The sequence below is a fragment of the Chamaea fasciata genome, unplaced genomic scaffold (assembly GCF_029207755.1).
Source record: "Chamaea fasciata isolate MVZ Bird 193981 ecotype frontalis unplaced genomic scaffold, bChaFas1.0.hap1 SCAF_13, whole genome shotgun sequence".
NCBI lineage: Eukaryota > Metazoa > Chordata > Aves > Passeriformes > Sylviidae > Chamaea > Chamaea fasciata.
Genome location: NW_027094098.1, coordinates 1,250,398 through 1,276,185, shown reverse-complemented (window position 1 = coordinate 1,276,185; position 25,788 = coordinate 1,250,398). Strand labels below are relative to the sequence as shown.

At 43.1% G+C, this 25,788-nt stretch overlaps 1 protein-coding gene across 4 annotated transcripts in view; it reads right to left on the bottom strand.

The window, feature by feature from the left end:
• The window catches only part of DOCK3 (dedicator of cytokinesis 3), a 184,611-nt gene extending 163,944 nt beyond the window's left edge, over window positions 1-20,667 (bottom strand). For all 4 annotated transcript variants that reach the window (XM_066195815.1, XM_066195814.1, XM_066195818.1 and 1 more), the window contains exons 1-2: window positions 20,238-20,667; window positions 917-1,000 (exon numbers count right to left, since the gene is read on the bottom strand). In XM_066195815.1, the coding sequence (XP_066051912.1) occupies window positions 917-1,000; window positions 20,238-20,274 (121 nt within the window). In that variant the 5' untranslated portion in view covers window positions 20,275-20,667. The remainder of the gene's footprint in view (window positions 1-916; window positions 1,001-20,237) is intronic.
• Between the last annotated feature and the right edge of the window lie 5,121 nt (window positions 20,668-25,788).

Sequence of the window (25,788 nt, the reverse complement as noted above, 5' to 3'; positions counted from 1 at the left end):
CAAGCAGAGTTTGCTGACAAGCATGCAGAAGGTCTGGGGAGCAACATTAACACTGGAGATGAAAAATTATTTTAAACTGAACAAACAAAAAACCACATGTACAACTTTGTGGAACGTTAATTTGGAATTCAAATTTGTGGATCTGGGTTTTGAATTTGTTTAACACTTCAGGATTAAGGTTACATTATTCCACCTCGACTACAGTGAAACATGTTCTTATACTGTATCTTGTCAACCTGCTTCTCACCAGACATGTTTTACAACACTTGCTTGAACATTAGGATAAGAATAATTCCCCTTTAACATACAACTTCAAATCACATCCTTCATTGTGAATAAAGCAGAGCATTAGGACATTCAATTTATTCACACACAGACATCTCCAGCCACATAAGAACTATAACATTTACAATGGCATTTTGCTTTAGGTACAAAAACACACATCGAGATAAACGCAAAAATCTCCCCTAAACCCATATTTTTTCTGGTATTGCTAATCTATTTAATAGCTAGTATTGTCCACCTGTTCAGATGTTTCTAAGTAATTAAACTGATACACTTAATAGAAATGTGTAACGGTAACACTGAGAAAATACAGTAAAAAAAGATACTGATTATTATATACAGTACATGATGAAAATTCAGTGTAAGACCCAGTTACAATACAACAATCAGGTCAGGGTTCAAGATTTTCTGGACAGATGGTTAACTTCAAACACACTGACCCCCTATCAGACTGGATTAGTGCCAAGAGCACTCAGCCTTTCCTACGGAAAGTGGGTCAGAGTAGGTTTTATTCAAGTGCTTTGATTTGATGCATCATGATTCCCAAAGAACTTAATTCAAATCTGCTAGATTAAGATATCTGTATATTCTTACATAGAAAATGGGGTTCCTTCTTGGACATCACACTTACCTTCACATTTCTCCAGGATCTGGACTGTTTCACCTAGTTCCAGGACCAAACCTTGCGGAACAGTTCCTCGGAAGCTGCATATCACTAGAGGGTGGGGAAAAAGAGAGAGACACATATGAGGCTTGGATCTTTGTGTGAATTTTCTTCTAAGCATAGCCCTGTAGCTCACTCCCTGCATAAAAATAGCTCTTACATAGCTGCCCAGAAAACCTGTCAGCCAACTTGTCCTGATCAGGTACCTTTATTCCGGCCCTTATCAGAAATTAAGCTCAACAACAACATAAAAGCTGAGCTTTTAAAAAAGAGTTTTAAATTAAGCAAGGCTTCTAAATACTTGAATCAGCAACCTCTGATTCACACTGCACACAAAGATTTCCTTGTCTACAATTCTTACTCTCATCCACAACCCATCAATGGAACAGGCTGCCCAAACTGCAAAGCTTACAACAGGAACTCAACTCCAGCAATTACTTTTCTCCAAGCTGAAATTATTTCAAATACCATCTGTGCATCTAATACACTGCAAAAATCCTGTAATACCATACATTATATTTAAGCAGATATATGAAAGAATACATAAGAATCTACTTTTTATAAGCACTAATATGATAACACATCTTACTTTTCCTGTATCTTTAATTTTCATTAACCAGGGAAAATAAGAACCGATCTTAATGCTTCAGAAAGTATTTATACAATAAATAAAAATACAAAATGAAAAACCGTAAACACCAGCTTTAAAAATTCACAGTGTATAATGATATATTCTTCAGCTGTATTTATCAAAATACAACAGGGACATGGGCATGGGCAGTTCCTCAAACATGAGATGTCAGAACAAAGGGTGAATTGCAGGTAAGGACCTACCTCCCTGCAGTCGCAGCATTAAAAACTCCCCCAGAGCTTTTAATTTACTGATTTAATGCAAGCACTCCAGCGCCTTGTGGCAGGTAAACACACCGTCAGGAGAATTCCCCTGCATGTCACCTGCACACCCCGGAGCATTACAAGTGGAATTCCACGAGTTGAAACAGTGACCCCCAGTGGGCACCATCCTTTTCTCCAATTCAAGAGAACCCTCCCTTGCCGCGGTCAAGATGTTCCCATGTGATGGAGGCACATTCCACAGAATATTCTGAGTTGGAAGGGGCCCACCAGGATCATCGAGTCCAACTCAAGTGAACGGCCCATACAGGGATCAAACGCACAGTCCAGGAGTTTTCAGCACCACGCTCCAACGGGCTGAGCTCAGCCCCTCCCTAAAGACCCTCCCATGCCAAAGCCAGGAGTCCCTCTGACTGCACACAGAGCACACGTGCTGAAGCCCAGGGGAAGAACACCACGGAACCCAAGACTCCCATCTGCACCATGGACCACGAGTTAGGACTCTTGAACCTCGCCTTTCTAAGAAATAATGAGAACTTCCACTAAAACAAAATTGCATCTTAACCCTATACACACACTTCATAACGGGCAAGGGTAAGAAAGAACAAATTACACCCACGCAGAGGAGGCCAATACAAGAAAGAGCGAAAAAAATACTACAGGGAACTAAATGGCATCAAATGTTTGCACTTCCACTCTGAGACTCAAAGCAGGATTTAATCCCAAGAGTTAAGAACTCAGAATTTCATCAACAAATCTAAACTGCTCTCTCAGCTCTTTACGGCCCAGCAGAAGTCACCGTCAGTTAAATGAGGCTTTAAATTCTTGTTTACATCAGAGCCAGGAGGAACACAACAACTGGCTCCAGACTGGAATAATGCAGACAGCATAATCCAACAAAAGCTAAGCTCATCAGCATTCTGGATCCATTCTTCACCCATGAAGAAATCATAAATATGGATTTCAACCAAAGAAAAACTACTTAAAGCGTCTCCCAAAGTGCAGGAACACTGACAACTGAAATGATGAACTGGCAGGACATAATCAAACCTCCAATGCCTTTTGCTTCTTTTTTCTCCCTTTTTTTTTTTTTTTTTTTTTTGCCCCTTCAGTATTTTAGATAGCTGAACCCTTTAAGTACAGAAATTGTTTTCTTTTTTCTAATTGGCAATTCTACCAAATCAAGAAAATACAAGTTGATCTGCAAAATACTGCAAAGCCCTGGATTAAAATGTGATTTCAAACCAACAAAACCACTAAAACATTCATGTATGTTTCAAAAAGGGGAATTTCAAACACCTTGGGTAAAAAGCTACCTTTGAAAACACCAGAAAACAAAATGGAGAAGTGTTAATACAGTAATGAGATATTCATTTAGATACATTATTAATTTTAATAATTAATACAGGCATGATCATATTAAAAACCAGTTTCCAGACCATTTTCATCTTTTCTGAACATGTCATGGCTCTCATGACAGAGACACCAGTCATGGGACATGTGGGTGTCAGCGGATGGAGACAATAGAAAAGTTCAATCATGGAGGAAAAACAACTCAGCTGGTCTTACTCAGCCAAGCCCAAAAAGAAGCAGTAACTCTGAAAGGTATCATTGCATGCTAACACTGCATTAGGTGCTCTGAATTGGCAAACAGCAGCTGACTTCCTATGACAATTAGTTACTATATTAAAACTACAGAATCAAGGATGCAGCTGGGAAAAGAAATTACCGGCTCTTGGCCATCAAATACCTGCCTGTTATGTAATAACACAGGTGAGTTGGGAATAAAAGCTAAAGGAAAGGTACCAGGAAAAGACAGTACCAGGGTTTTTTCAAGTGCTGATAAAATATTTCTTTTAAAATATGGTCAGGAATGGTGACTAATATATTTAGTCTTATAGGAGGTAATTCTAATAGATGTGCTAGTTTACAGATACAAACTCTCCATTTTTAAAAGGATCCCACTGGTCACACAAAGAACATCTGATACAAGGACTCTACAATATGGAATCAGCTCTTTAGGATTCAGAGTGCCCCATTAATAAGATAGACAAAGCTCTTTCCTTAGGTCTATTTCACGCATAAAAAGGATAAATAAGCAAAAACCACAAATCAGAAGTGAACTGATCCCATCAGGTCTAGATAAAATCTTGGTGATCATACTCAATTAGAAAATTAATTCTCATACAAAAGTAACACCTCCCCTTCATTCTGAATACAACAGTATAGAATCTAATTCCTTTTGTAATCACCAGTAAATATGTTAGTCTCTTCTGTTTGACAGTTTTTATAATCAGTCCATAGGATTGGTGAACAGCAATATAGATATTATCAAAACAGTGGAAGCCAAATCTCTAAAGTAAATGATTTTCCAGCCACACTAAATCGAAGTCAGGAAAAATTAAAGAATCCAAATAAATTGACCCAACAGACGAAATTTCCTTGCTAAACTGTGCAACAAGAACAAAAAATTAACATTTCTGAAATAAAAGAGAATTTAAAAAACTCCTGATTATGACAGAATCACAGAAATTTAAGGCTCTTTTATACTCTGATTTATTATTCCAACAGTTACTTCCAAAAAAGTTATGGATGTTACGCATTTGTTAGGCTAAAGATGCATTATGCAAGACAATCTTATTTATGAAGTCCCTTTTAGGTACACAGTTCTTCTTAGCAGCATTACTTGAAAAATATGATCACAAATATAAATGAGAAATACAGAGTAATACAACTATTCTGAAGAAAATAATTTACAGAGAGGACTCTTGACAACTGATTTCTTTCCTTGCCACAGAGAAATTCTTTACCCTACATGATCACCTACAAACTGCCCATCAGTCCGTAAGCTTCCATCATGTCTTACAAGATTCACGTCCTTGGTCACCAGAATACACAAGTAAAACATCATCCAAACAGGCACAAAGCAAAGCTTTTACCCACCAGTTTACAGATCTGACTGATCCCTCTTGGACTCCGGGACACACTGCTGAAATATTTAATATCCATTTTCAGATATGAAGCCCCCTGCCATCATTCAGGTCTATAGGGAGGTCGCAGTCCCCCTCACAAAGTCATTTCAGCCAGCAGTTAAAGCCAACATTCTGCTTAAGAGGAAGGCTGTGAAAAAGCACCACAAGCCACGTGATACAGGAATTATCTCCAAGACTGAAGTCCCTTATCTGTGGTACTTAAACTGGACCCCAGTGAAGGAAATCCTTCCCTCTTCACCTCCGGAGCTGACCAGTAAGAAAGGCATAAACCAGTTCACGCAGGCAGTGACTCTCATGCTGTACCAGAACACATGAAGGAATTGTGGGGTACAACATATAAGAACAGATGGCATTGGAATAATGGTTTCAGAAGTCAAGGATCCAGGGGATGACAGATTTTTCCCTGTCCATGGGTATGGCCTGACACAGTATAATACAAACAGCTGCACTGCAAGTCACCAGCAGAAGAGAAACTGCATCAAAAGATAAAAAGGACCTGTTAAGCCAATGCATCTTTGAACACCTTAGATTCCTCCTGTGCTCCACCTAAAGCAGCTCCTGGCTATGTGAACAAAGAAAATCCAGTAGATACAATTCAGGAGGTTTTACAAACTATGCTCTCAAACAGCCCCTGCCAATAGCTCTTGAAGAAATTGCACTTGGCTGTGATAAAGTGGGAAGGTGTTTGCACAGATAAATAATCAGCAAAGTGATGTGAAATAAAGCAGCATCATTAAAAATTTTCCCTTAGAGAGGACAGATTAAGCAGCAAGCTCTGAAGGGATCTCTGTTGGAATCTCTCCTGTTTCAAGTACTCCTAAATGACCTCAAAAAGCTCATCATTTAGAGAAGCCACAAAGTTTCTAAGGCCACTCAGGCTATTCAGAGTAATAAAGAGCTACAGATGGACCCAAGCTCCACAAGCAGAACTGGCAGATGAGCAGTGCTCAGTTCAGCTGTGCGGTATTCCATGAGGGATGAACAACCCTCACCTCACACACAAAATCATCTCCTCCCCTGCTCGTGCCACATGGAGTGGAACCCTGGAATGTCAGAGGTCTTACCATAAAACTCAGTGCTCAGCCACTGTCAGAGACCACCCCACATCACACATAATATTGTCTTGGGGAAAAAGGGCGGACACCATTATCCACAGTTCTGCATAAAATTCCCAACGAATCCCCTGTGCCAGTTTTCCCCTCTGTCAAAAGCTAATCCTTCACCAAAAAGGACGGAACAGCATAAGAAGAGGTAGAAAAGAAGTGAGAGAGGATACAGCACGGACTGAATAAGGACTTTTATGTGATTGTTAACCAAGATAGGACTTCTGTACCAGGAAGGCTGAAAGGGTGGAGAGGGGATAACTGACAGAAGGTGCACAGAGAACTGCTGCTATTCACCTCTTCCAGTTCAAAAAGCAGAGCAGTGTCAAATGGAGCAGCAGAGCTCAGGACTTTGTTAAATACTTCCCCACACGGTGCATAAACTGTGAGACTCCTCATGAGATACCGTGGGTGACAGAAATGAAATTACCATTCAAGTTCCGAAGCCAACAGGACAAACCCATGGATGTGTCCCAGCCCCGGCTTGGCAAGGCCGTGTCCCGGGAGGCCCCGGAGCCTGGGGAAAGCTCCAGCCCTGAGGGAAGGCACGGCCGGGGCAGGACCGGGGCCGGGACGCCGGGAACCCCCTCGCAATGTCCGAGTCACCGCCTGAGCCTCTGCTGTCCTGTGCCGGTGACTGCTTTGCGACCTCACCGGAACACCAGGACGGCAAAGAGAACGCAGCTCACAGGGAAATGCTCAATCAGATTTCACCCGCGTCGTTGCCACTTTCTGCGACCAACCACACAGGTGGCCTCATTTTTGCTGTGATAGAATTTAAAATGTGTCTTCCTCTTATAATTGTTCCCAGTTCAGGTTCCTGTGTCCCAGCCTCACCTGGGCTTCAATGCTGCCACTGATCATTTCTTTCTCTCAAATGAATGTCAATGCCCTGATAACCACAGTAACAGAAATGTGTCACATTTGCCACATGAACAGTGAGAAAACCCAGGACAACAACAGCGAAACACCAGCGAACTACCCAGCCCAACACATCCAGCTGCTCATTCCCTTAAAACATCTTTTTTTCTTAGCATTTACACAAAGTTATGCAATGAACTGACAGGGCTAGATGCCTTCTCATGTACTTTCTCTTTTTTTTTTAACCTATTTCTACACATTTCAGAGAAGCCTACAAAAATATTTTGATCTTGCATAATATTTTATTTACGCTACACAGTATCAGTTCAGCTCATGAATAATTTGTTTATTTTCATAAAGGAAAAGAGCCCTTTCCCTCCCCACTGTCCAAGATGTAACAATGAAAATCAGAACTTAAATAAGTGAGGACTGAGAAACAAAATCAGTTCAAGAGACTTCCATGCTTACATGGTTTCTTTTTCTTTCTCCAAATCTAAACTATGTGTCTCAATCATTAAATTTGGCTTTTAAAAATTATTATTTATTTCCCAGGTTTTCACATCCACAACAGAAATCATTGCTACTGGAACAGATCCAATATTCTAAAACACATTTTGATTTTTCTTTATCATAAGATGTTGGTGACAATATGATTTAATGGACTCTATGGATTAATTTGGGCGGAAAATTTGTAATTTTGTGAATTTTCAACACAACTCCATTTACAAAAGATAGATCTTCTTGCAGTTTGTTAACAGTTTTTTCCAGTTCTCAACTCATTGTTAATATTATTATCAGTCTTACTAAAATTCTGGTAACTTGCAATATTTTTAGATGACACTTGCAGAACAAATGTTTCAGGTTAAAGTATATCATTTAATTTTTATTAAAAAATTACTGAGTGCACTACAGTCAGCTTGCAGTTATTCAGGTTATACACTGACCATCCCTCAGCAGATCTTCAGCTAAAGCCATTTGAGGAGGAATGGCAGGGAGAGTACACGGGAGAGGCACAGCTGCAGTTGTACTGCTCCATATCCAAAATACCTTGACAAGGTATCATCACACCCAGCAGACACTGAACTGCGCTCTGTGCTACAAACGTCAAAGTTCTCAAGTTCTCTGACAGTGCCATTTACGCTTTATAACACAGAAGCATCTTTTAAACTCACACCTCTATCACACCAGCTAAGAATTTGGAGTGTGTGTTTACTTGGGGTAAACACAAACTCCGAAATTTCACACTCCTTATACAGCATTTTGTATTCAACTACTACTCATTGTCAGCAGTTAACACAGAACACAAGTCAGTCCCTGAGTTTAAGATTGATTTAGACTGATTAGTATTAAAGCTTGAATTAAATACTAGATCAACATTAAATGACCTGACTGATATTTAAGAAAATAATGTAATTACTCCAAACTGATAAACTAATGTTACGATGAGCATGTATCTTTCCCTAAAATAATTTTTCATATTAATCCAGCTATTAAAAGTGTCTAGTATGACACAATACATACTAGGTTTATCAGCTGAAAAAACCAACTTTATTTTCTTCCCTGTAATACCCAGGTGATAATAAAGGCTCCATGGAACCCAAGAGAGACCAAAGATGGCTCTAAATCCAACACCTTTTCTCTAACAGAGGCTAAAACAAGGAGAGGAAGGATGAGTATTAAAACAGGGCAGGGATGTGGCTTCCCCCAGCTTGAGACATCTGTGGACTGGGTCTTCCCAAAAGACGGTTTTTATTTGTATTAATTTTATATAGGTATTTAGTAGCATTTTCTATCCATTTTCTTCTGCGGAGACACCCAAATGTTGTGGAACCGCATCAACTTTTAACAGCCCCATCAGCCCAGAGCTCCACACGACTCTTCCATCACACAGAAACAGGGGCTCCCTTGCTCGGTTCCTGTGGCACCAACACTCCCCGGAATTGTCTTAAACGAGCAAACCAACAATTTTTATCCTTCCACTCCACAGTATTTGTGTTTTGAGTGTTTTCTAAGCTACCTTTGCTTCATAATGTATTTTCCAAGGGCAGATGTGGATTTTTTACATTTAGGGATGGCAGAGGGAACAGCCTCTAGGCCAGGGCAGGATGGCTGGGCAGGAAAACCAGCACTGATACAAATTATCCCAAAGAGGACAAGAGAGAGGCCGGATTTAGGTTTATCTTTTTGTGAGGCAACTGTGTTGCACGACCACGCCTACCGGCAGCACTGAACTAACACCTCCCCAACCTCCCGGTACCTTCCAGCCTGAGCCTCTCTCAGAACCACAAACCTTTTCCCAGAAAAAAAAAAAATTAAAAAAATAAAATAAAATAAAAAAGGAGTAGTTCTTGAACACAGAAAATTGTGGGTTTAATAATTTAAAATAACAAGATGTAGATTATGAAGAAAAAAACCCCCAACCCTCTTCACATTTTTGTAACAAAATTAAAGGCCAATATGATTAATTTTTTTCCTTTGTGGAACTGCTTGATTAAAGCTGGCAGATTCATAGATTGCACAGTTAGAGTCTGATAATACTTGACAAGGGAGAAGAACCATAAGGAAATGAAAAGAAAAACATTTCCATTTTATTCTACAAATACCTACAATAACGTTTTCACCCTCACAATACACCCTCCAAGTATTTAAATGATTAATTGCGGGTCAGAGTTTCAATAATTTGCCAAAAATGAATCTGAGACTTGCAGATTTATTTGCAAGCCCAGGCCTCATTCAGCAAGTATGTTCACAAAGAATACAGCGAACAGACCCCAGGTCCAGCACTTCTAAAACATTCAGCTGTTTAAGCAAGATGACAACATGAATAATTTACGGATGGAAGAGAGGCTATATCCAATTACACCTTAAAAACCCAAATAAAACATGAAGTTTTTGCAGAAGGGGCATCTCTTGCAGAATGTACTGGGTACACACGGCACAGAGCAGGGCTCTAATGCGATTGGAATTGCCAGGCACTAATGTAATACACACACACAAAAAAGATTACCAAAAGCTGATTAAAAGCCATCCAAACATTACAATCGAAGAGTAGGGATTAAACAAAAGACATGATTTAGAAGAGGTCTAAAAATGTTTTGACCTTATTAATGGTCTTTATGATCTTTTATGCCAAATCTTGATGAAGAAGAACATACTTCAGAATGGAAAGCAAGGCGTTTCACTTTGGGTTCTGTGTATTGCCAAAATTACAGTACAATTAAGTGAAGGTATTTCAGGCTGCTCGGGGAGCAGTGGCAGTTGCTAGGCAGCATCTGCTCCTGTCAGAGATGCTTCTTTCTTTGTGCAGTACAGAACCTCAGCCAGGAATACTGCCACCAATGGATTATTCCAAGGCAGCTTACTGCCATCACATGGCATCTGCAAAGTGCTCACCCGCTGCCTAGCAACACCGCCTCTTTCTACTGAGTCATACTAGCACCAGGAAAATATTCCTGCAAAAAAAGAAACAGATGCCTGAGAAGAAAGGTGATCATTCAGTAGCGGAGCAAAGGATTGCAAGCATCCTTCCCCTGCCCTCCAAGATAAAAATAGAGATTGGGCTCAAAAATCATGAGCTGTTTAAAATAGTTTTGCACATCCTGGTGGCAGGAGGTGGGAGAAAAGCAACGGACCAAAAGCCCACGGTGTTGTCCACTGCCTCAGCTGTGTCAAGGAACTGGGCATGAGCTTCCAGCTTTGCAAGGATCTATCCTGCTACTTCATCTTCTTCCTGCCACTCTGTCACATCAGTTCATTCAAGTCCCTCACCCATACATCATTCCCTCTATGCAGGAAGCGAATGCAGCAGGTTTTTTCTCCCTTTTAAAGGGAGACAAAGGCTGTTTCAGTTTGTGAAACCTTCTCCCCCTTTCTAATACTCAACAGGCAAAGAGGAGAACACTGAGCACACTCTGCCCGGAGAGGTGAGGAGCTGCTCTGCACTGCAGTGTTTCACAGGCTGCAAACGAGGGCCAGTTGAAAACTTTACTGTTCAACCCCAGGAAACAAAGGAAGAAACCAGTCAAGTTTTGACTCTCCTGGAGGGTGGAGACTGCACCACCTCTCCAGGCACCTCGCTCCAGGGCTTTCCCACATACGCCGGGGGAATCGCTGTCCCCGACTGGAATTTGCCCCTGCGGCTCCCCCTTTAACCCTGCAACTCTGACAAGTTCCTGGCTCTGTCTTCTCTGTACCTACCTCCCTAGACACATCTACCCATGAGCCAGTCCTTTCCTATGCTCCATTTCCCAGGCTGAACCACTCTGGATCTGCAGACCCTTCTCTCTCCTCGTGTTTTCCCCCCTCCTCACCTCATCCCTCGTACTGCGAGGTGCAGCCCCAGAGAAACCAAAGGAGGAAAAGATCATTTCCATCACCATGCTGGTGCCCAGGAACACAGCCAGGGATGCGGCAGCCTTCAGGAGAACACCACTGGCTCATGTTCACACATGCAAAACCTCGGGGATCACCCCAAGGCACCTTCCAGCCTGTCCCAACTTGCACAGGCTACAGCGTGAGACTTTCAGACCTCCAGCCTGTTAAGTAAATTCTTAACACATTAAAGCTGCCTTGGCATTTATGGTCAGTTTGCACATTTCCAATGAGCAGCAGGAAGGGATGAATAAGGCAGATTAACAAAAAGTACGTTTACCAGCATGCAGCTCCTGCATTTTAGCCTATACTGGCTGCCACACAAGAACTATGCTGAAGACAGCTATTAAACCTATCAATCCACCCATAAGAACTTTGAATTTTTTGGGTTGCTACTAAAATACAAAAAAAGAAAAAAAATTGACTCACAAAATTGAAGATGCTTTCTTTTCATGATTTTTAATTCTTCCAATCTTGACTGAAGCAAACATGCATTATTTAATGCTATTAACATCATCTGAGGTGTAGGGGAAATCCTCCTTTTCTCTTTTAGTGCCCTCCACACAGGATTATTTCATTATTATTATTATTATTGTTTATTTTGTTAGCACTGATTTTTATTTATTAAGCTATATTTTTTCCCCTGTTAAAAGCAGAATATGGAGTTCTGCCAGAAATACAGTCACTCCAGAAGTGGGGGACAAAAAACCAAAACCAAACAAACCCAACAAGATCAGCAGTTGCAGTTTGGGGCCTTGCTGTGATGAAGAAAGAGAGATAAGCCTGTTTTCTACCTTCTCTGTCCCAGAGTCCAAAGAGAAGCTGTTTCTGCAAAACCAGTGCTTGAAACACAATCTTCCTTGGCATAAACCCCTTGGACCATAGAGACTACCAAACACTTACCTGTTAAAAAGAAAACAAAACAAAAAACCAAGCTGCCCCTCCCCAGCAGGAGGACTTTGGTCCTAATTCTGCTCAGATCAGTGCACTGGGAAGGGCTGAGCTGGAGCAGAGGGAGGCTGGAGGGTGGGGGGCTGCAGGTCACCACGCACCGCCAGGGAGCTTCCTCAGTGGGCACAGCCCGTCCCCGGTGGATGCGCTGCACACACAGCAGGGCCAAGCACAGCAGCCAAAGGACCTTTCCAGGTCCCAGGACAGCTCTTCCCACTCAAACAAGTCCCCACAGGATCACCTCTTGAACAGAGGCACAAGCATGGAGAGGATTCCCCTCATCTCTCATCACACCAGGCCCACAGGTTGTGTCCAGCTCCATTCTGTACAGCAATAGCAGATGTCAGGGCAAGACCATTTCCCAAAAATGCTGATCATGCTCTAACAGGTCCAGCAGAACTCCACTGCTGTTTCTGTGGTTTATCAAAATTCAGGTCACCAATCATTCAGACCGTGAATATTTACAGAGAGAAACAAAACACAAAGATGCACCAAGTTCAAACATCAGTTTTCAGTAACCCTTTTTTCCTGTAATTACTATATTTTTGGAGTATTTGCCCCGGTCTGGCTGATACTTTCTCACCTGAGCCTACACTCTGTCTCCATGTAACACAGCCACACATCCACAAAGCAGTGCCTAGGTGAGGTGGGCAGCTCTTTGCAGACCCTTCCACAGGCATTTTTCTCCACAAAGGAAGAGATGGGTGAAACAGAAACACCTCCTGCTATCCCCCCACATCCAGACTCAGTTACTGGAAACAGACACTGCTCCCTACAGCGAGTATCCAGCACGGTCTGAGATATTCTCCTATGAAAGGCTCTCTGCTCCCTTCACCACTTGCTTGGGCAGCCCACCCAGCAAGGCAAAGGACCATGTGCACTGACACTCAAACAGTCATGTATTGCCTGCAACTGCCTTCTATTTAACAGTTCTGGGGTTCTCTGACATGGATTCAAAGCTTTCCTTATCAGGTTCAGAAGACTGAAAGTGCAGCACAGGTACCCATAAACATCTTCTTCATAAACATTTTGAGAGGGAAGAAGGGCCCTGCTGCTCAAAAACACAGCCACAAGAGGTTTCCAGAACAGTGAGGCACCTGCCAAAGCACTCTGTGCTACACTCTGGCACCTTGGGCAGCTCAGGGGCTTACATTCAACAGAAAGAAAATAAAATAATTCACCACTCCATCAACTGCATACTGCCAAGACTAAAAGCATTTAGTGCCTAAGCTTCCTTGCATTGAAATAAAAAGAAAGGTTTGTCTAGATGTTTCAGAGAACACCAGCTTACCTTTGAAAGCACAAAGGCCTGCTTTTAATCACCAAGAGTTAGCTGGCACCACTTGTCATAAGCTTTTCTTAAGGCTTAATATCCAGAAAGACTCAAGAAAAGAAAAAGTCGTTAAAAGCTGAAGAAGGATGGAGGGGAGTCTTATCCTTGGAATAAGTAATCACTTCACAACTGCACTGGAAAGCACTCAGTCTGCTCAAAGCCTCCGTTCCCTGCCTTCCAAATACATTCCCTAAGTATGGACTAAGGACTTAGTGTTTGAACAAACACGAAAACATGTCTAAGAGGAAGCAATTATGGCCAAAACAAAAAAAAACACAACCCTTTAGAGATGCTTTCAGGATCTCAGAAGACCTCACAAAGTTCATTCTGACACAGAAAAACTTGGAACAGAGGCTTGATTTTAATATCGGGCACTTGAGTGAGATATTTCATATTTGCCTTGAAGTTCAGTGAGCAGATTTTGAAACAGAACAAAAGTGAGAAATGTTGTGAGATTAAAGATTCATAACTTAAAAATAATCGGTGGGAAAAGGGCTGTCAATCACAATTGCTTTTGGACCAAGATCCCATGGTATGCTTCCTTTGGCCTCTTCCTCCATAGCACAGCTGAAAGAACGCAATGAACTTAATAACCACACAAATTAAAAAAAAATTCTTGGGAGAAGGAGGAAAAAGTTGCATCAGGCTCTTCAAGAGCTAAATAATTTTCCACAGACTTCCCGTTCCTCGGTGTTTTCACACCCACATCTGAAAAGTGCTCCTGTTTCTCAAGAGAACAAATCTATGGAACACACAGAGCCACCAATAACACCAGTTGTTGGACACTAAGAGTTACAGCTCTTCTGTATGAGAACCATTTCCAAATAACTGTTTCACGTGTCAGTCAGAAAAGCTTGTCTATCTACATGTCACTGTGCATATGAACACTGAAAACTTCCTCATTTCCAATTATCCCTCTCTTGTGGGTTTTGAAATGCCAGCAAATACATGGCAGACAATTTTACAATTACAAGTTCTGGTAATAGGTCTTACCTGTTTCCCCGATTTCCCTGACTCTACATTGGAATCTGATTTGATAAGGGCAGAATTGCTGCAAAAAGACTTCGGAAGGGTAGTGAGACTCAAGTCCAGCTGAGCCGTGGCACTGACTGTGCCCTAAGGAAGTGACTTTCAGAGGATTAATAAAAAGTCACCCTTCCTCTCCTCCCACATACACCTGCAAACCACAACCTGCACCATCACCCCACACTCACACACCAACGTCCTATTCCTTAAGCGGCTCAAAAGAAAAGTCCCTCTTTAAATTTACTTTAAATTTCCTCACAGATTTCACTCTGAACAATCTCCCTTTCTGTCCTATAGGCTTGACAATGAATTTAAACCCAAAGCACACAAGTAAGAAACACCTGATAGAACCTGATTAACCCTTTTTAAGCAAGTCAGAAGTTTTATCTGCACTACCATGCACAGAAATTCCAGTTTCAAGTTCTTCCCCACCCAGCCCTATTTCCATTAAACACGCAGGAAAAGTTGTCCAAGATTGTCAACTCACATCATAAAATGTCTCTTGGTACTGGATGTATTGTCAGGTGAGGACAGAAAGCCTGAACACCAAAATACTTCCACCCTTAGAAAACCATTCTAAAACCAAAATTCCTTCTGCACTGGGGATAAACCTGGGGAGGAACTGCTTTTGTCCCCACCCTATTGGCCAGTGGCTGAAGTTCTGCAGGTCTTAACTGAATACCTAATCCAGCACAACAACAAACAAATGGAGAAAATTGCTCTAAACCCCATCAAATCATCCCAAGTTAAACCCCATATTGCACTGCCATCACTTCTTACTCCAGGATCACTTCCACACTCCCATACAAACCATGCAATGAACTGTTAAACACACACATCTCACTTCCTGCCTTTGTGAGCAATTTGCTTCTCAACTTCATTCCTCCTGTATTTAAAAAGTTTTGGCCAATTTCTACTGCAAATGCATTTGCGGACAACTGGTATTTGGATAATCTCAAAGAGTGATATCTTCTTATAGGTTAATTCTCATCCAGTTCTGCAAACCAGCTCTTCATGAGAGCTGGTCTGACCACACTGTCTTTGGCTTAGTCTTTTCTAGGACAGAGGAGCCAAAATACATTAATCTCTTGCCACAAAACAGGATATTTAATCTCCAAGGTCTATCAGCACCCGCAGAATTTCAGATTTATCCTAGACTGGAGCTGGAGATGCCCACCACATTAAATGACACTTGAATAAACTCTCCTCTCTATACTGACAGTGTCCCATCGGAGGCATCCTGGGAGCTGCTCTTTTCCAGAGACATTTCAAGGTGTGATTCATTTCCCATCCAGTTAAATATCACACACACATTTCCTTTATGATCCCTGACTGACAAATTCCTTTGCTCATTCTTAAGGCCTACAGGTAAAAAAAAAAGGCCCTTAGGAGCAAAATATTGAAGGGAAATTACTCCAGTCCCTGGACCATCCCTTTTTCCTAACAGGCAAGTCCCCAGGTAGCAGCACCACTTCCCAAAGCAGCAGAGCACAGAAGATTTCCAAGTGCATCCCTGCACGTAGCTTTAGTTCCAAGACAGATCCCTGAAGAATATCCTTAGTCACCTCCCTCCTGCTGCCAGACAATTACATCTCCTGGCACAGGGACACAGGAGAGAAAATGAAATATAACCTGCGTCCCTAACACAGCACTGATGCAGGGATTGATATTGCTTCCCATGTTAACAATGGACACTTTCCTAATTTGGGAGAGGGGCTTTTCTCTACCTCTCTGAAACTTTTCATCTTTAAGCCAGTAACAAACCACTCCAGTACTCCAGTGAAACCACGGTGCCACTCACAGCCCCCTCAGCAGCTGCCCCTTGTGTGAACAAGAGCAGGGTCTTATGCCAAAAGCCCTGGAGAGGGAAGGAAGACTTTTCTAAGTTCTGCAGTCTTTTCCAAGCATAAATACAAACTGGAAATCTGCAAGCCAAGGTTTAGTGACGGGGGCAGGGGGGGAAGAAAATCAAGATACTGATCAAAAAGTTGCAGTACAAAACTGTAACTAGGACATTGTGATGTTCCAACCCTTCTCAGTAAGAGCAAGGGAAAGTTTAGTTGTACGTATTTGCGCCTACGGATTTATTTTTCATTGGTAACAATTAAGCAGCGAAAATAACGATCTGAAAAGCATTTTTAAATAAAGCAACAGATTTTAACCCTAAATCTTTGAATAAACTAAAAACAGTTCCTGTTAATGTAGGCAGGTCCTTCTCCTCTGTGACTTAATACATACATATTTAATATGGTCAGCCACATAAAGTGGCTTGTTGATACAGCATCAACTACATTAAAAAAAACAAAACAAAACTTTCCTGAGAGCTCCTTGCACAAAAATAAAACAGCAAAAACTGACAGCCTAATGAAATAATCAGCTCTTACACAGTTGCCAAATGTTGTTTACTAAAGAGTTCTATTTAACTTTTTCTTTTAATACATTAATATTTAATACTTTCTTTTCAAGACTAAAGTAACTAATCAGATCACTTTAATAAATATTTTCTTAGAGACAGAAACTGCTTTAAAAATACTAAAACACTAGAGGGCTAGAGAGAGTTATCTGCAATAATCAGTTCAGAATTCTTATTAATTGTGTTCATAACTGGCCATCTTAAGCACCTGTGGAAGAACTGCCTGCTTTGCTTCAGCAAGTCTCAAGTTTTAAAAGCAGAGTTAGGATTAGAGGCACCGAATATAAGTATTTCTAAATAGAGGGGAATTACTCAACACAGCTACCAGGTAGTTGCTATAGCAGCTGAGAAATAAAACCAAGGAAGATCTTCAAGGTTGTTAGGAGAACGTTTCATTTATTTAGAAATATCCTGAGCAATCTTTTAATATCTTTGCTGCAGATGCATGCAGTGATTTGTATGAGAACTGGGCAATGCAACGGTGTTCTACCACTGCAAGTGTGGGAAACTTCTCCTGATTGCAGACAGACAGGGACAGAGAACTTCAGAACTGGACAAGATGCACCGACATCCCCATCAGGAATTTCACATATTCTCCTGCAGCCCAGAGCCTGTGGCTGCACAGGAATATCTGCTGTGGGGCTCCAGCGAGCACAGGAAAAACACCTTCAATACCGCCTGGAAGCCAGTGCAGAACACAAAGCCCTTCCAAAGCCACGTGTTGAGAGGGGAACGTGGCCTCCTTCTGAGGGAACAGTACCTGTGAATTATCACCTCTGAGCCAGGAAAGGCAACAGAGCACAACTTACTTTCCACAAAGACAGAACAAACCACTTGAAATGGGACTTTCCCTTTCCTGTCCAGGGCCTGCATGCCCAGATGTTCCTTTCTATTCCACCAGAAACCTCTTTATGGTATTCCAGTTGCAGATATAACTGATTTTTCTTCCACCCAGCTTACATCAACAGCGACAGAAAGTTTATTGCCTTCATCCAAAGGCAAATCTTTAAACTTTGCATGGTTTAACAGCAGCACAGACAAAACACACAGTGGTTTTTTGCACAGAGACTGCTCTAACCAAATCCAAACTACTCAAGCCCAAAGGCATAAGCTCAGAACAGTGACTCATGCCAAGAAGATTATTTTTGCACATATTACTTGTGGAATCAGGATAATTTACACTGCTATTTTTCCCCCTCCTTTTTATATTTTTTCCCCTTCTTTTTGGTTTTTTTGTTTTGTTTGTTTGCCAGTGCACCTCCCAGCAGCAAACCCTCAGGTCCACACTTTCTGCAGAATATTTGCTTCAAAATGCACAAAAATAACCCCTCCAGCCAGCAATGACAGATCTACTTTTGAAAAACTGTAAATGCCACTCCTCACTTGTAGTAACTAAACTCCAGATATAAGCAGCATTTTTCACCTATTTTCCTTCTCTGGAGGATTATCAATAAATTTCAATTACAGCAAAAGTAATTAAAGCTACTCAAGAATAAAAAGGGCCTGCCTAGAGATCACCAAAACTTGCACAACTCAGCCATTACCTCAGCCCTACCTACAGGTGAGTTGTCTGCAAAAGAAAAATCCTCATCCTTAGAGGAATATTCTCCAGCCCAGGGAACACTCACTGAAATCACACTTGTTTTCATTCACTGCTCTCCCTTCCACATGCCTCTTCCAGACTTGTTTACAACCTGAATGAAGATTTCCCAGCTTTTCAAACGTCTGCATTAAAAAAAAAATTAGTTCACCCATTTTTTGGATCAAGGTAAAACAAGGATTTTCTTATTTGAGCACATGGGCCAAACAAACACACACAACACTGAATATCAAACCCTGTGACACGGCAAAGAAAAACAGCTACAGAAACATAAGAAAAACAACAAGATTTGGAAGACAGATTAACTATTTTCTGAAGCATCCATTACAATTAGAGCAGTCAGCTTCATCCTAGGGGAACAGAGGTGGCCTTTCACCAGCAGATGAGGTATGAACAAAAGTACGGCACCAACCACATTAAAAAACCACAGCAAAACAACAACTTTGTATTCCTGGAGCATCCAGCTGGGATGTAACAGGGCTTGTTAACTTCACAGACTCCCAGTGACCAACAGACACAGCAACAGGATTGCAAGCAACAACTTCCAGGTGTTATTTTCTGCCACTTGTTTATATGACCCTACACTTACAGGTTCTCATCTGATGCTGCATTTGATTTTAGTTTTTTAAACAAAAGTGATTTACTTCATCTCTCTTTCCTTCCTCTCTTCACTACGAAGACAAGCAGGATGCACTAAGCAAAATATTTCCTGCACAAGATGAAAAATTAACAAGAAAGATTTTTTTTAAATATAAAATTGACAGAAAACGTTTTAATAAAGAGGCATTAAGGCTTCTAATTACTCAGGAGTTACTTGCCAAAATCCCACTTTTAACAGTTCTGGTTAACAGATCGTGTAGCAAATTGGTTGATTTTTTAAAAAATATTTGTAGAAATCAATCGGCACTTCACACCGTGGAACTTAGAAATCAATATGCACAACTGGTAACTATAAATTTAATGAGGTGTTTAGGTAACTGATCAGGGTAACACTAGGAGCTTTTATTATTATAAGGCAACAGTTTAAAAAAAATTAAATCAAAATGAGCAAAAGCGAAGTAAAAGAAATTCTGTTATCTTCCATTTCATTAGATGTAGCATTTCCGCTCTTATCAGGGATTTAACCGCTAAAACAACAAACCAAAGCCGCCAACGGGGATGCCTCAGATTAGAGCAACCACGCTGCCAGAGGACTGTAAAATGTGATTTACCAAAGCAAGGAGAAGGCAGCGCAGCCCGCGGGCACAGCGGCCCCGGCCCCGCCGCAGCCCCCGGCCCGGCCGCCCGCCGGGCCCCGCGCCCGGGCAGGTGCAGCACCGACGCCCCCTAAAGACACCGCGGCGCCGCCGGCCCCTTCCCAACTCCATCCGCACACCGCCCCGCTCCGCAGATGGAAACGCAGGGAAAAGGGAACCGCGCGCTTAAGTAGATTAAGGGCTCAGCGACTCGTTTTCTGATTATTTGTGCGATCCCGACCCCAGCGCGGGCCCCCGAACTCCCGCTTGTCTCTCGCCTGGCCGCGGCGGCGCCGGGGGAAATAACGCGACCTGAGGCAAACGCAGAGCACGTCCAGCGGTGCGGGCAGGGCAGGGCAGGGCAGGGGAGGCACCGCCGGCAGCCCCCACAGCCCCGCGGGCAGCGCTGCCCCCATCCCGCCCCCGGCTGCACCTGAGGGGCAGCGCCGCGATCACCGCCGGCTCCGGGGGAGGGGAACTGCCGCCCCCCCACGCGCGCAGCGCAGCCCCCGGGCTCCGGCGGGGAGAGCGGGGATGCGGCAGCACCTACCCACGCCGTATTTCTCCTCCTCCGTGGGACTCCACATGCTGCTGGATGGCTCGGCCGCGGCCGCCGGTCCCCGGGCAGAGCGCGGCGGGCGGGCGGGCGCCGCTCATCGAGCGGGGGCGGCTTCTCCTCCCCCCGCGCTCAGCGGGGGCGCCGCGCCGGCAGCCCCCGCCCCACGCTCCGGCCGGGGCTGCGCTCGGGGGTCGCTTCGCCGCCGCCGGGGGGCGGGGGGAGGTCGCCCCCCGCCCGCCCGGCCGCCCGGGCAGCACCGGCCGCCGCGCCGCTCCCCTCCGCGGCCGCTCGTCGCCGGCCCGGCGCCTCTCCTCGCGCGGCCCTCGCGGGCTCCGGCCCTGCCGACGCCGCGGCTCCGCGGAGTTCTGCGGCCCCGGGCCCCCTCCTCGTCGTTCCCGCCGCCGTCCTCCTCCTCCTCCTCCTCCTCCCAAGTCGCCGCTCCCGCCGCCGCCGCCGCCTGAAGGACTCGGGGCTGCCGCGCCCCCCCCGCGCTCCCGGCGGACCTGCCGCGCACGCGCGCCTCGCGCCGCCCCCCTCCCCTCCCCTCCCCTCCCCTCCCCGCGCGGCCGCACGAGGCGCGCGCGGGCGCGAGGCGCGGGGGCGGCGGCGCGCGGCCTCTGAGGGCGGCGAGGGGAGCGGCCGGTCCCGGGACGCCCTCACGGCGCTGTCCCCGGCCCCGGCTCCATCCCGTCCCATCCCGTTCCATCCCGTCCCCGCCGCACCTGCCGGCCCCAGCCCTCCCGGGAGGCCGGCCCGCAGTGCAGCACCCAGCCCGGCCGTGCTGGTCAGCGGCGGCGCCGGCCCGACCCCCGCCCGGCGCCCCGGGCTGGCCGTGACACGGCCCGGCCTGTGCCCGCCATTGCCCCGAGCCCCACGGCCGCGCTCATCTACCCCTGGCAGCGCCAACGCAGGCACCGCCCGCGCTGAGATCAAAATTTGGCCGATACCGTGTTTAATTTCCTTGTCAGTATTATTAATCTCCAGAGCTTCTAAAGAGCTGGCGAAATTCGCAGTTTCCACAATGAGCACGTACCCAAAACGGGAAACGGTCTCTAAATCTCTTTAGAGATTTCATCTCTTATGTTCAGCTTCCACTTCCTTCCATAAAAACTGAATTTGAATTCTTCACAGCAAAGGAAAAGCTGAAATAAGTTATACAAAAGTTTTCCTGCAACTGACTGCAGTACTCTGAGGGAGCAGCGCCCTTGCCCCGGTCACAGCCTCCCCAAAGCTTAGGGAAAAAAACCACTTTTTATACATCCTTTTCGGAAACCGTTGTAAACAACTTGCTTGATGTGAAGTTTTAGGATCGCACTAAACTTTTTAACAATATAACTTCAGATGTACCCAACACTTTTAATAGAATATCTGTTCTCTGATTATATAATAAAACAGAATGAAAGTCATCAATTTGCACTACAGAACTTGGGTTGCTGTGGAAACCTTCATTATTTATTTTTTTTTTTTTACATGTGCAACTACTGTTTCCCCACGGAGCAGGGCCAGGTTTCTGTTTGGGTTTTGGTTTGGTTTTGGGATGTCGGGTTTTGTTTTCCTGTGTGGAGAGCAAACAGCAAGTGGCCAAGGAGTAAGTGTGCTTGTACATTATTCATTTAGAAAAAACAACTTGCTCTATCCTACCTTAATTCATATTCACATTTAGGCATTTGTATTTACAATAGCTCCGTTCCTTCCCTTCCTGATGCACTCCCACAGCATGCAGAAATAGCTTTTTGAAGGGACAAAGCATGACAAAGTCATTGAGTTGCATCTGTTGGAGATAGGCTGCTCCAGCGTTTGAGAAACTGGTTTTGGTTTTTATCTCTGTATATGTCAATAATAAATACCTTTGCACCTCTTCCTAGTATTTTGGGAGCAGAAAACCTCTGCAGTGACAGGAACTGGTTAATTCTTCCAGGCTCTTTATTTCCCAGTCTCAGCCCCTCGAGGATTCTTCTTGCTCCCAAGCTGACCAGTACTTAAACTGATACTTTTCTTGCTTAAGAAAAAACACAGCAGATTTTTTTTCCAAACTACAACTATGTCTGAGTAGACTCTTCCCTTAAAGTAAACTGGGAATGAAGGTGAACTTGGGAAGGCAAGTGAGAACCTTCTAAGGTTAGATAAACTCTGAGGAAGACACCAAAATAGCTGGAGAGAATAGGACCTGCAAGGACCTCATTGCATACAGAAAGCACTTTATTTAAAGGCCATATGTATGATCATGGACATAAAAATGCCAACCTTAGCAGGGACACTCACACTGATGGCAGATTACCTGTATTTGAAACACAACACATATTATTGCATGTTTATTCCTGCCTCTTTTCTGCACCTCTGCTGGTGGTACCTATTTTCAGAGAGAGAGTCAGTAGATGACCATATGACCCACATGACTTCAAGAAAAAAAGAAGTCAATGTACTTAGCTGTAGAGTCAGTGGAATACAAGTTTGCCTAAATTAAAGTTACCAAATATATTTACACCTGTTCCTCTGATCTCTGCATTCACCCCTTTAATGAGGCTCCTATCACCTCCACAGAAAAACTGATTGCTTTAGTAAGCACTCTTAGCTTAAGTGCAGCAAGGAAGAAACATCTCATCCTCCCACGGAGGCAGAGCCACAAATCTCCCAGGCACCAAGCTGGAATTCAGGATTGCCCACGTGCAAAGGAGAGACCAAAGCAAACAGTGACTGCTGCAGAACAACTGTTTCTGCTGTCTCTTCTCTCTCTTAACAGAGCTCACTCCTGCCAGCTTCAATACTCATACTACTGTGGAAAGCACAGGAAAAGCACAAAAGTACTGTAGCAAGCAGAAACAGAAATTCTCAAGGTTATTGCCCCAAGGTTTTAATATTTTCTTTCTTCTGGAACTGTTTTCATTTTCCCTTATAAAGTTTGCACGTTGAAAACACACCACGTATTTGGAATTCAAAGCCTACTTCTAGTTAAGGCTTTGTTGAAAAGTTTTTTTAATTGGCATCAGCAATCAAACCAAATTTTTAAATCTGATGTAAGTGTCAGAGCTCCTATGAGAAGAGCTTCAGCTGATGGTAGGCATTGTGGATCCCCAAAATTAATGGTTTTCAGAGAAAAGGGGCCTTCCCGTGCAGAAGTTTTTGAGATGTTGTTCTGTCACGTAACTCCTGTGTTGCACTGTATTGAAATAAAGGCAAATACAAGCTTCAAGACCTTGTTTAAAAGAACAAGTCAAGTCAGCAGAAAAGCACTAATCTCTCAAAAACACTGTCTAAAGTTACTTAATGTCCACTGTGTTCAGGAGCTGTCCTGCCAGAGGCATTGTGAGTTGCTTATGGTTCTGCTACTGCAAACACAGTTGTCCTTATCCAAACAGAGCAGCCAGCAACGTTTAACACAGTGTTAATTAAAATACATTCGAGAGTTCATCCTATATTGTCCTGTCTTGCCATAATATAGATGTGATCTGAAAGACAGCTGGCTTGGGATTGGAGAGATTTGACACAGTTTCTTTCTCTTAAATAGATCAAGGGAACTGCACAATCCTTTCAAACGCTCTGCAAGGGACAATGGAAGGTCAGAGTGCAGAAAGCAGAGAGATTCTTACACCTCCCTGCAAAGCAGCTTTCTCTCAGTTATCCCAGCCTCAAGGTACCACAGAACATATCACTCTCCTGCCCTCTTTTTCAGGTAAGTGCAGCCCCACACTTTATCCTTTCCCCCCATTCTCAGGCCTTTGGTCGCTGGTAACTTCCGTTATTACTTCAAGCCTCTCTTTCAGTAAGATGGCCCAGGACCCTTGCGATCAGAAGAAAAATCAGGGATGAATTTCAGTTCCCTGTGACAGATCAGACAAGTTATGTGATTATATTCCCTCCTTTTCTACACTTGAGGTTCTGACTTTTTGTTTCTTTAAAGTTCATTTTCTTCCCCTGTTGTTAAGATGAATTAAGCCACGGAACATCTTGACTTTCCCTTTAAATTATAGACTCCTCACCTTGCAGGGAGAGACAAAGAGATGCAAAGAAAATCCACTCTATCATCATCTGTGATGACCTCACAGGTCCTTTTGAAGCACCAAGTGTTTCTACTTTATGCCTCAAAATAGGGATTCTTGTGTCCCAAAAACTGAGCTGTTCTTCCTTTGGTGAAGTCACCTTCTAAAACTCTTAAGCAGGAGGCCTCAGGTTTTGATGTACAAACCAATATTCTATTTTTTGTCCTATGGCAAAAGGCCATCTCATGGATTTCTCGCTTATGAGGGATCACACCAGAAACTTAGGAATCTAAATGCAGCAAATGACAGATTTTCTCTCCAAGGCATCACAGTGTTTGTGCCCACAATTTCACACACCTAATTATTGTTTAATTGGGATGATTTCTGATTAGTGCTCAGGACTGGGGAGGATGTTAAAGTCCATTATCTTAAGATTCTTCACGAATTTTTAATTCAGGAGTTCCTTCTAAACAAATCTGCTCCCAGCCCTCAACATTACTTAGAATGGCAGGAAAGGAAAACAGAACTCCATATTGCAGCAGCATTCCCAGCTTTCTGCTGTCACTCCATCATTTATTCCTTACTGAGTGCCTGAAGAAGGAGCTCATGACCAACAGCAACCAGCACACATTTCACTTCACCATGTGAGATGCAGCAAACACAACTTTCTGGTAATCCTGGGAACATCTCAATTCCAATAGTTCTGGTCTTCCATTCCAGCATTTTTCTTTCATGCAAAATGGAAGTCAGCACAAAATATTCCAGCACTTCCCCTGTTTTTGGTGTTGTCTTCCTCAGAGCAAAGGTAATCTGAAGTCATGGGGGGCAGAAAAAGAGGTGTTTTCACATCCTTCCAGAACGTTAGAGACGTGGGGTTAAGCCTCCCGATAGAAGTCCCCATAAAAATGGCCACTACAGCCAATTTTACACAACAGTTACAAATATACTATTAAAAGTTACTTTCACTCTATTTGTAACATTGCTTGAAAACAAATTATAAAACCAGAAAAAACCAGGACTTGCAGAAAGCAAGCATAGATCAGTGTGGTTGTGCCAGCACCTAAATCTTTATGTTGCTTGCATAGAAGGTATCTGGATTAAATCAGGAGAATAATAATGATTTTTTTTCAGCACAAAAGTAGAGAATGGACTGACTAATACCTTAATACCAATATGTCAAATATGACTGCCAAAAATTTATAATGCAGGTGGTAATTATTTAGTCGGATGGACCTTTATTTATATAAAAAAAATCACAGATCATGCTGAAAAATTATTTTCCTGGTACTAAAGAAACAGTATTTTGCCCTTCAATTAGTTTAAAAAAAATTTAAAACTTCTTGTACCATGAATAATTAAGAAATTTAAGGAAAATACTATTGCAGCTTCATTCTCACTTATCCTTAATGCTCTCACTACAGCAAATTACCTATTAAAAGGGTGAGAAATCATAGAATGTTAATTAGCACTGTTGGTGCAATTTATACCTTTTCCTATTAATTTCTTTTAATGTTCAGGATATAAGAAACCCTACCACAAGTAATAATTAACTCCTGTCTTATTTT